Here is a 12,103-nt window from a genome sequence, read left to right on the forward strand (position 1 = left end):
CCGACTGGTGCATTCCTACCCCGACTTGCTGTGCGAACAGTTATCTATGCTTAATCCGATGAATAGATTCGCTACTAATATATTATTCTCCTTATCGCAGTATATAAACTCTAGGCCTGTCACTCGTATCTAAGTACCCTCTAGAGATATAATCTTATAGTAGTATTTGGCGTCCTTTGGTGTTTACCTACTAGGTACCTAGCAAGAAGTTAAGTAAGTTGTGTCGCTGTGTGGAATAGTTATATTTTCAGTCTTTCCGAAGTTAGGCGGAGACTTTTTAATAATAACGTTCCTGCTGGTAACATTAATACTGTACTCTTCGACACATAAGGTAAAGGTGTATTGTATGACATTCTTGATAAAAAAACCTCCTGTTAGGTCTGACGTATTTATAATACGATTTTTGTTAAGTCCTAACGAGGACTGTGCTATAACTATCAGAGGATTTTTGACTCTAGAAAAGGGTAGAAAGTACCCAGAGGATTATAACATCTATACTGTATTTATATTCAAAGTTAACTTACGAGCAGTTCTATTCACGACAGTTACGCTTAATTCCGTATCAGAAGGATAGCCCTAAGGAAGAACAACTTTACATTTCGCAGAAGCCCTAATTCTATTCGGGGTATTGTAAGTCGATAAAGTGTTGTAACTTAGTATAGTACAGTTCAGCGTTGCGGTAGATGTTATATCTAAGTATTTGCTACAGATCCTAAGTGATCTATAGCTTGGCCAGGTACAGTTGCCCGATGGACAGGTTAGTATGATGTTGAAGCCTGTATCCTATATTCCTAGATAGTAAGAACTGGTTATATTGTAACGGGCCCAGGCCCGAGGAGAGATCACGTGGTGTCACGTGACCGTTTCCTGCAGGAAAAACAAGGTGGAAGCTCATATAGATAACTCTTCTTCAAGATTATTGTAAACAGCATACAGGCCTAGCCCCAATTGAACAGTTGTCGCTACAGCCCTTCACATACAATAATCTTCCGATTCAATCGGTAATCGTAAAATTACCCGCGAAGCCCTAGAGGTCCTAGGCATACGAAGAGCGTACCCCTGAATCGCCATCTATTCGATACTGATTCAACAACGAAGCGAAAAACCCTAGAAGTCCTAGGCATACGAAGAAAAGTCCTAAAAAGTCTTAGGCACACGAAGAACGTACCTCCGAATCAGGATCTATTCGATACTGATTCGACGACGAAGCGAAAGCCCTAGAAGAGAATATTCCTAGGCACAATAAGCAAAAGAGTTATCTGTACGGTTTATTATCAATTTAATAATAAACACCAGGATAGATATAGATCCCCCTTAGGAAGAACCACAACAGCAAAACCCGCTAGATATAATTATGCGGCAGCTAATACACATACAAACCTCACACTACTAAGTAATTATACAGTAAGAAGAGCATATAGAACAACTAGAGGCAGCGTTAGCAAAGGCTACAAAGGAGAATATACAAAAAGAGCCCGAAGATCTAGAGAAGATACCTGATTTTCCGGCCAAAAAATCGTCCCCCCCTACACCACTAGTCCAGGCCGAGCCTCCTTAACGACCCTAAGTAAGACTTCCAGACCTACCACTATTCGTAGGAAGTATAAACGACTAGTTAATATAGCGAATTACGATAGAGAATAAGCTAGCAGTTAATAGCAATACTATTGGTTCTAAGACTAACTAGTTTATCTACGTATTTTTACAACTAGAGAAACTTATATAGAAGAACACCGGTACGTACGTAAAATACTACTGAGATACTAGAACCCCAGAGGACCTAATAGAGCATCTAAAAGGCATCTATAGCAACCCAAACGCTAAAGCAAGAGCCGCTCATCATATACATCAGCTAAGACAGTCAGAGGAGACCTTATTCTTACGGTTTCTACTATAATTAGAGAAGGAGTTTGCTAATACAGGTACCCTACAATAGCCAGACGAAGCTAAGCGATAGATCTTAATAGGGGTATTAAACAAAAATATAAGTAATTTGCTGATAAATAGTAGTATTTCCGCTACCTTTATAGCCCTAATTAGCCGTCTGTACGAAATTAGTACCGATATAGATACCCTAAATATAAGTAAGCTATAGTCTTGTCGAACTGTCAGAGTAAATAATGCTGATAAAATAGACTAGACCCTAATAATCTCTGCTAACCAAACTAAGGTATATACGAACCGCTAACAGAATAACACTAAGAAGTAACTAAAAAGAGCCCAATAGGTTAGTAAGGATAAAATTTAGGATTATCGCTAGAACAGAAGATACTACCGATACAGAAGAGCCGGTTGCCGTATTACCGAATGCCCCTATCTCCTTGCTTTCTGGCCGGAAAACTATCTTAGTACTATAGGGTTAATAAAGAAAGGCGGTCGTTCTACTACCGGATCAGAGAGGAAGCTAGAGCGAAATATCTATATAAAGAAAGTAAAGCTAGTTATCAAAAGTAATACTAGTAGCGATAAATATATATCTGCTAGTTATAGCAAGCCGGGAAAAGAGTAGCTTCTACTCTTTGCTATAAGCAGGAGCAAAAGAGAGTTAAGAAATTAGATAAGAGTAAAGAACTACTGTTTATAGTTAATATTATAGTCAATAGAACTCAGTTTGTAGAGGTACTAGTTGACTATAGCTGTCTTAGCTATATAATAATAAACAGTATACTTATTAAGTCTCTTAATCTCCTGTACATTAAGATACGCATACGATAGCTAGACAGTATTGTAGCGAACTAAGGATAAATTACCTATATTACCTACTTCGATACAGATATCTACAGACATCGGCAGAGTACTATATTCGTATATATTATTGAGGACTAGATAGATAACATTATCTTAGGCCTACTCTGAATTAAGGATATAGATAGAACGTATTTGTCTAGAAAAGGGTATATAGATATCTATACAAAGTCTTGCAGGAAGATACAATATTAGAATTAAAGAGATTGTTTAATTAGGCCTATAGGTAAAAAGATATTAGAAGTAAAACAACTGTTAGTAAAAGGTATTCAGTACCTATTCGATAGAACAATAATACCAGACAGACTACAAATTAGGAAGGTTACGTTAGACAATATCAAGAAGGCTATCTTTCGGCTGAAAGATAAGGTCCCTATCAAAGAGAGACTCCTCTGTTAGTATTAGAAGTAGCTTAATATTTTTAGTCAGCAACTAATAAATATATTACTACCTTATCGACTAGAAATCGACTATAAAATACCGTTAAAATAAGATTAAAACAGTACTAAGGAATTACCCCTATATAGACCCCTCTATAGTATAAATAAAGAGGAGCTACTCTATCTATAAAAGACGCTAACTAAACTACTAGATAAGAACTTTATCTGAGTAAGTAAGTTATCCGCTGTAGTACTAGTGCTATTAGTACAAAAGCTAGACAGAGGAGTACGGTTTTATATTAACTACTGTAGATTAAACGAATTAAGTATTAAGGACCGGTACCTACTGCTATTAATTCGGGAGATGCTACAGAATATATCAAAAGTAAGATAGTTTACAAAGCTTAATATTATTATAGTATTTTATAAGGTACGGATAGTATTAGGCAAAGAATAGAAGACAGCCTTCTGTACGAGATATAGCCTCTTTAAATAGAACGTAACGCTGTTTGGCCTTACTAGTATACCTGCTACTTTCTAAAGGTTTATTAACCAGATATTGCAGGAGTATATAGACAACTTTATATCTGCTTATATTAACGATATTATTATCTACTCAGATAACTTAATTAAAGATTATCGATAAAAGGTCTATAAGGTACTCTAGAAGCTTAAGGATACAGGGCTATAATATAATATCGGTAAGTTAGAATTTAAGTAAGATTCAGTTAAATATCTTAGCTTTATTGTATATACTGGTAAGGGAGTATACGTTGACCCTAAGAAGGTAGAAGTAATACGTATATAGGAAGCACTGAGAACAGTCCGTAATATCTGTAGTTTCTTAGGATTTGCTAATTTCTATTACTTATTTATACCCTAATTCGCTGCCCTATTGTTACCGTTGATAAGGTTAATAAAGAAGAATATACTATTTTAGTAGGATTAAGACTGCTAGGATATATTTAATAAACTAAATAACCTGTTTATTAACGCTCTAATACTGGTATACTTTAAGAAGGAAAAGAAGACTGTTATTAAGGCAGACATATCTAGATAGGCTACGGATACAGTACTCTCGCAACGTTAATAAGACAGAAGATTAGCCCCCTGTACCTATATATTATAAAAGTTATCACTAGCCGAAGTAAACTATAAGATATACGATAAGGAGTTACTTACTATTATCTAAGTACTGCGTAAGTAGCAGCTAGAACTGAAGATAGTCTCTTAATTTACTATTATAACAGACTATAAGAACCTACGATACTTTAATAAAGTACAGTACCTTAGTAAACAACAGATACAATAGATAGAACTGATAATAGAATTTGATTTTACTCTCTACTACCGGCTAGGTAAGCTTACAGTACTACCAGATGCATTATCTAGAAGAGGACAGAATGTTCCCTAGGATATTATAGACGAAAGACTAGCGAATTAATTTTATACTCTATTTGAAAAGGTATCGGTTCGATCTAACCGTACGTATAAGGTTAACAAAATAGACCCTAACCTCTCTACCTCAGTACTACTTTTCAACGAAAAAGAGCTATAGGATAAGTAGGAGGAAGTAAGGCTAGCCGATAGCGTTTACTATACCTATTTAACAGCGGTAAAGAACGGTAAATATAGTATTAAGATCGAAATAAGCGTAAAGACTAGTCTCTCTAAGTATTATCTAGATAAACAAGGGTTATTATACTTCTAACAACGAATATAGATCCTAGAGAGTAAATAGTTATAGACCAGTATTATTTAAAAAGTATATAATTCCTATATTACTAACTACCTAGGACAAGACGCTACGTATGTAATACTATCTTAGAGATTCTTCTGGCCTAGAGCAGCAAAAAACGTATACCGATTCCTACAAAACTGTACTATTTATAGGAGGACTATAGTCTGGCGGGATATAAAGTATAGGTTGCTAAAACTACTTCTGATTCTATAACGAATCTGGGCTGAATTATCCTTAGATTTTATTATAGAGCTATCCCTAGCAAAGAAGGACGGCTCTATAAACCTACTGGTTATTACTAATCAACTTATAAAGGGTATAATATTGATCGGTATAAAGAGGATTACATTATAAGACGTAGTAGATATATTCCTAACGTACTTCTATATATATTATAGTTTGCTAAGAATAATTACTAGTAACCGAGGGTTATAGTTTATAAGCAGATTCTGGCGGATAGTATACGAAAAACTAGCGATTCAGTACTGATTATCTACTGCTTTCTACCCGTAATCTGATAGAGTAATAGAATAAGTAAACTAAGAAATAGAAAGGATTATAAGGATCTTTACTACCTACGTATAGGACAACTAGAAGGGACTATTACTAATAATTACAGTAGCTATTAATAACTAGAATACCTCGTCGACAGGACTATCCCCCTTCTTCTTTACTTATAGATATTATATTGACCCTCTTAGTATAGCCGACGATAATGTAATACAAATAGATAAGGTAACTCCGCCTACTGCTGCAGGCGAATTATTTATAAAACGACTATAAGAAGCTACCGATTAGGTATAATCTGTAATTATAGTTATCTAAGAGGTACAATAAGAGTAAGTAAACCGATCTTAACGTACTGCCCCGACTTACTATATTAGTAATAAGGTTTGGCTAAACCTACGTAATATCTAATCTCAGCGACTATCTAAGAAGTTTAATTAGGTATACATACAGTATAAAGTAGTTAAGGTGCTAATACTACATACAGTACAGTTAGATATACTAACAGGCATATACCTAGTATTTAATGTCGAATTAGTACGGCCAGCTGCTACAGACCCGTTTCCCTCTTAATTTGTCGATGATATACAGCCGCCTCCTATTAAAATCGATAATGAGGTAGAGTACGAAGTTAAAGAAATACTCGACTATAGGGAAAGGTGCGTTGGCAGAGGAAAACGAACTGAGGTTTTGGTAAAATAGACTAGGTATGCAGAGACTATATAGGAGCCAGCGGATGAGATAGAAGATTATATAGAGCGATGGATACGTACGAGAGGCAGTTCGGCTGCGTTATAAGGGTGTCCCGACTACGAGTTGCTGCTAAGAAGAATATAGCGATACTAGTGCTACGGCTTTCAGCCGAAAGATAAGGTGAGGAGGGGGGTACTGTAACGGGCCTAGGCCCGAGGAGATATTACGTGGTGTTACGTGACCGTTTCCTGCAGGAAATAAGGTAGAAGCTTATATAGATAACTCTTCTTCAAGATTATTGTAAACAGCATGCAGGCCTAGCCCTAATTGAACAGTTGTCGCTACAGCCCTTCACATAGAACTCTGTAATTCTTTTTTTTTTAATATACTATTTTTAATCTTTTTAACCTCTAATATATATATATTAAATATAGAATAATAATAATCTAAAAGAAAAAACTAAAAATACCTATATATAAGGCCTAAAAACAGGTCTGATACATACAGTATTTGAAGGCTTGGCATATTTGCCCTGTTTACACCAAAATAGGGACCCACTGGGTCCCTATGTGGGTTTTGGGTTAAGGGTCTCAACCCAAAACCTATCAATGGGTTATAGAATTGGACCCAAAACCTATTTTGGGCTGGGTTAGGTTGGGTTGGGTCATGGTTGACATGGGTTCTGGCGATGTCTAACCATGACCCAACCCAACCCAACCCAGCCCAAAATAGGTTTTGGGTCCAATTCTATAACCTATTAATAGGTTTTAGGTTGAGACCCAAAACCCAAAACCTATGTGGGAACCCACTGGGTCCCTATTTTAGTGTAAATAGCGCAAATATACCAAGCTCATATAACTTCTAGAATTATAAAATTCCTGCTCGTAATTTAAGGTATAAGTTTACTATCCTAAGGTATTGAATGCTTTATATTTATTAGATATTATATTATAAACTTATTATCCTAATAAATAAATTACAACTTAAGAGCTAGCAGATTATAATAATTTAATTATAAGATAGTAAATTTGATTACTAGTAAACCTTAAAGATATTATCAGTCTGAGCCTTTTACTTTCGTCCTGAGTAACGAGGTTACGATAGTAGTAGAGACTGTATTAGCTGTAGCTCCTTATAATTATAACTGTCTAAGCTAGGTATTTCCTCTCTCTCCTTAGGATCTACTATATCTTCCTCCTTATAATTACTAATACTATCTATCTTAACCTTAACCTCCTCTGGATACTCTATATTGAGTTCTCAGACTGCCTTAATCTTCTGTAGGGAAAAGTACTGCTCTAGCTCCTTTGTCTCTACTTCTTTAAGATTAAATTATATTGAACAAAGAAACAATATATATTCCTTAATTATTTTAGAGTTTATACAGCCACGTCGGTAATGACAGATATTACGTACAGTATTAAAAAGCCGTTCAATACCTGCACCGGTTGCTAGAATAGAGAGTATATCTTAAGCAAGCTGTGTAATCGTAGGAAAACAGGATTAATTCTTACGTCAGTATTATAGTGGCTTAATCTTAATTAGATCTAGATAGTAGATATTAGTATATAGTATCATAAATAAATATTGAGAAGAGATTATATACCACCGTCTAGATACTGGCTTACTTCATCGTCTGTAGGCTTTATAGCTCTTTAATTACTACTTAATATCTTACTTAGCTGTAAAGTAGATATAGGCTAAGTCTGAGGATCAGAAGTAGATTGGTTATCTAAGAGACGGGTCTAGTATAGAGATAATACTGTCTAGAATAATCTTCGGTACCTTACTTACCACTTATAATCCTAGTCTTCTGAGAGAAAGAAGCAAAATCAGCTATTAGGTGCTAGTATTATACTAACAGTAAAGGTATACCCTTGTATATAGTCTGTCTGTATATAATGAATACAAAGTTTGTTATAACCAGTATCTAAAGCTGTTAATATTTACTACTTCTATAGAATACGCTTACGTTTAAGCTGCTTTTTTACCTATTCTAAATAATTAAAGAGTATATTGTAGAGCTTAAAGATAAGATAAGTTGTAATATCCTTTATTTTTAATAGCTTAGTAGTATAGTTAAAGAATGGCTAAGTTATACAAAGTAGATAGTTAATTTATCGCTACTTATTATTAGTTAAGAGTATCTCTGTATAATTATATTCCTTACAGAAAGGCTTAAATAATAGGCAAATTCACTTAGTCCGGCGAAGCATTAAGAAGGTAGAGTTCTAACGGGTCTTAATATCTTAAATAGGTACTAGTTAAGGTTCTTTTGGTTAGAGTTAAAGAAAGATCTTACAACGTTAAGGACTGGCATTAATATATATAGCCAGATATCAAATCTTATTAAGTATTGCTGTAATACTGTAGTTCTAGACATTCTTTTTTACTGTAGTAGAATACTGCTTAGTCTATCTAGTCTCAGTATCCTTATTCTGAGGAGATACCTTCAGTTTCCTAAGAAGCTTATTTAAACTTAGCTAGATAACGTATATAAGATAGGGAATCCGGATAACAGTTATATTAGGTGGCAGACTCTGCTAAAGGGCCTTAATCATTATTTTATTGTTTATTACGTTGTCAGTAGTAATTCTATAAATCTAATCTTTAATCTGATATTGCTCCAGAATCTAAAGAATAATTTGGCTTAGGTTAGAACCGCTGTATACGCTATACACTAGCTTAAATCTAAGCAATACCTCTTAGTATATCTAATTTATATCTATAAAGTAAGCAGTTATTGCTATAAATACCTAATTATAGGGTAACGTCCAGCAGTTAAGTATAAGCGAAAGCTTAGTATTAGGAGAAAGGGTTCAGAGGGCCGATTACTAACGTATTTTAACAATAGAGTGTAAGCGGTAATATATCGTTTTAGTAGAGGGTATTAAGGGCTCAGAGGGTACTAAACGGATAATACGGATAATCTTGCTAAGCCCGGGAGCTTTGAAAAGTTATATTAGTAGTCGGTTAATAGTAGTAAACTAAAGTAGTTCCTCCTTCTAGTACTCTTGTAAAAAGGGGATTTTGATCGGAATAGTACTCTAAAACCTATAATTAATTAGTATTATATATATAAGAGAAATAAGGTTATACCTTTATTTTTAAAAACCGAGAAATCCCTAAGCCTTCTTTGCCCTGCCCTACCTGAATATAGTTTACAGTACCTAAATACTTCTTTATTGTAGAAGTCCCTTAGTAACCTTTCTTTGTCAGAAGACTATTTATTGGATGCTCTAGAATTATACTGTATTGCTTATATATAACCTTAGGTATTCTGTTCTTAATTAATACAATCTGATTATATTCTTACCAGATATTACTACTTTGGTTTAAATCCTATACTACTTTGCTTTTCCGCCCAAAATTAGTCTTGATCTACTATTTTACCCAGTCGTTATATACTATATTATTATATAGTAGATATTCTTTTCTGTAATTAGGGCCAACGTATAGAAGTAAGTTAGGGATTAGTGGAGGGTCAACTAGGCAGAGAAAGTCTGGCTTGCTATAAGGCTTAAGGGTATTAATAAGATATTAATTCTGGCTACTAGAAGATATAGTAGTATTCTGTAATAGGGTTAAGTAACCAAAAGTCTCTGTATTCCTATTATATAATAATAGGACAAAATTAGAATATTAACTTTGACTCTGTAACATAATTACTATTAATTAATTAAGGATTTATAGTAAGGTAAGGGAGAAAGAAAACAGAAGAGAGAATACCTACACTAACAAAGAAAGAAAGAAAGAAAGAAAAAGAATTAGCTTATTGTATATAGATTAGTTATAAAAGAAGATATATCAGAAGAAGATAGCCCGTTATTCCTACTAATTTAGTTCTAGTATAGGTTAAACCTAGCAAAACCTAGTAGAACCTATTAATAACCTATTAAAAATCTCTTCTAACCTATTCCGATCTATTCTAACCTATTCTGACCTATTAATAACCTATTTTAACTTATTGATAACCTATTCCGACCTATTAATAACCTATTCCGACTTATTAATAACCTATTCTAACCTATTAATAACCTATTCTAATCTATTAATAACCTATCCCGCCTTATTAGCTAGCTTTAATTACTATAGATCTAGAATTTTTATATCTTTTAGAGATATTTTAGCTAAAATAAATAGTTCGTATACTAAGTAGCCAAAGTATAAGACCTTTATATTTCAGCGGAAATATAAGATACTTAGCCTTTACATAAAAGATAAGTATTTTGTTTAAATAAGTAGTAACAAACTATAGAGCTACTATCTTTAATTTATATTATCAGAGAGTATAGAGTTAGACAGACGGTATCTATTAGGTTCTTATTAGCTGTAAAAAAGAAGGCGTATGTATAGCGTAGTAACTAATAATATTAGTTCAGACGTACGAGGGGTGATCAGCAGTACGGATAAGCTTAGGGTTTAGTAAAATAGGGGGGCTAAGTAGCTTATATATAGGATTTATATAGCTTATATATAGGATTTATACCTTAGAGAAACAGCAGAGTATTTATATAGGGTATATATCTTATAATTAGTATAGGTATAAGTTTTACTATTACTAGTGTAAGTTTTAGGTTCACTAGTATAGTAACTAGTATAGTAGTAGAAGGAAAATAGGCTAAAGTATCGTAAGTACTTATTAATCCTCAGATTTTAGTTAAGCTGCTTAAGCAGAGAGAGTCGATATTAAAGATTATAGTAAGTTAGCCGTAGGTATAGAATAGATTTAGATAGTTAAGTTAGTCTTATACTAATTAGTCTCTGTATAGGAGAATTATAGATTATATAAGGAGAATATATAAATATTCGACTTATACTTAACTCAGAAGTTAAGATAGATACTTAGTAACAGTCTATAGAGAGTAGAAGCCTACAATATTTACATTAATTAGTTATATTAATTAGATATTTAAATTATCAGAGATTAATTAACCTTAGGCTACTTTTAATTCCGATAAAGATCAAATTTAAGTAAATTAATTTTAGTAGCTAAGTAGCAGCTTAAAAGTATACTAACTTATGTCTATAGAAGATATATATCTTTGTCTTCTAAGTAAAAAATAGATATTAGCCTAAGGCTATACTTATATAAGGTAGTTATATAACTTAACTAGCCCGTCGGTAAGTTAAGGCTAGCGTAAGTTCGTTACCTATATTATCTTCTTAAAACAACCATATGTCTTTAAAAAATAAAAATTAATACCTAGGACTCTACAATTAATCTTTTAGTAAGTATCTTTAAAATACTGCTCGATAATTCTCCTAGTCTTAAGGCTATTTACCTTAGTTAGATCTAACTTACTAATTTTAAACAGATATTATAGCAATCTATATATATATTAATTTTGACGTATTCCTAATCTTATTATTATCGTTAGTCTGCTGCAAACTTTAATTAAATAAAAGATATTAGCTTTATAACAGTTAGCAGAATAACTATTCTAGTAAATAATTATTTAGTACATTTACTGTTATTCTTAATATAAGACTGCAAAGGTCTTACTAGGCTTAGGGGAATATAGATAAAGGAGGAATTATTATAGATAGTTGATTACTGAGTAATCAATAAGATTAAGGACTTAGTTGCTTGATTATAGAGGATTCTGATTGTTGTATATTATTATTTCTAAAGGAAAGAAGGCCCTATTTAACCTTAGAATAGTTATACCGGATAGCTAGTATTCCAGCTATCCGGCCGGTTATCTAGCTATCCGGCCGGTTATCTAGTATACCGAATATCCGGTCGGATACTAAGTATACCGAAGATCTGGCCGGCTACCTAGTATACCGAAGATCCGGTGTTTTTTAGGGTTACTAAGCCTTTTAACTAAATCTTAGTTATATCTTTAACTAGATCTTAGTTATATCTTCAACTAGATCCTAGTTATATCTTTAACTGGATCTTAGTTATATCTGTATAATATTCATATCCCCCCTTAATCTTTATATATATATATATATATAAGGATTAGCTTTGAATATTAGTTATTATTTTTGGTATATGGCTTTCAAATATATTTTTAATTATATTTTT

At 33.2% G+C, this 12,103-nt stretch overlaps 2 protein-coding genes across 2 annotated transcripts; both read right to left on the reverse strand.

Moving 5' to 3' along the window:
• Window positions 1–7,161: 7,161 nt before the first annotated feature.
• Window positions 7,162–8,449, reverse strand: N7509_003038 (uncharacterized protein; the record flags this gene model as incomplete). Its single annotated transcript, XM_056627675.1, is given in 6 exon segments — window positions 7,162–7,311; window positions 7,333–7,385; window positions 7,861–7,912; window positions 7,929–8,002; window positions 8,039–8,057; window positions 8,369–8,449. The coding sequence occupies 6 exon segments, from the start codon at window positions 8,447–8,449 to the stop codon at window positions 7,162–7,164; spliced, it is 429 nt and encodes a 142-aa protein (XP_056490409.1).
• A 622-nt stretch (window positions 8,450–9,071) lies between these two features.
• N7509_003039 (uncharacterized protein) lies at window positions 9,072–9,585 on the reverse strand (the record flags this gene model as incomplete). The annotated part of the gene is made up of 4 exons (XM_056627676.1): window positions 9,072–9,113; window positions 9,166–9,236; window positions 9,273–9,366; window positions 9,460–9,585. Coding segments are annotated over 4 exons (333 nt in total), but the record flags the coding sequence as incomplete, so codon positions are not given.
• Between the last annotated feature and the right edge of the window lie 2,518 nt (window positions 9,586–12,103).

This window comes from Penicillium cosmopolitanum (genome assembly GCF_028827165.1).
Source record: "Penicillium cosmopolitanum strain IBT 29677 chromosome Unknown utg000005l:1.0-4006212.0:1.0-4009387.0, whole genome shotgun sequence".
Taxonomy (NCBI): domain Eukaryota; kingdom Fungi; phylum Ascomycota; class Eurotiomycetes; order Eurotiales; family Aspergillaceae; genus Penicillium; species Penicillium cosmopolitanum.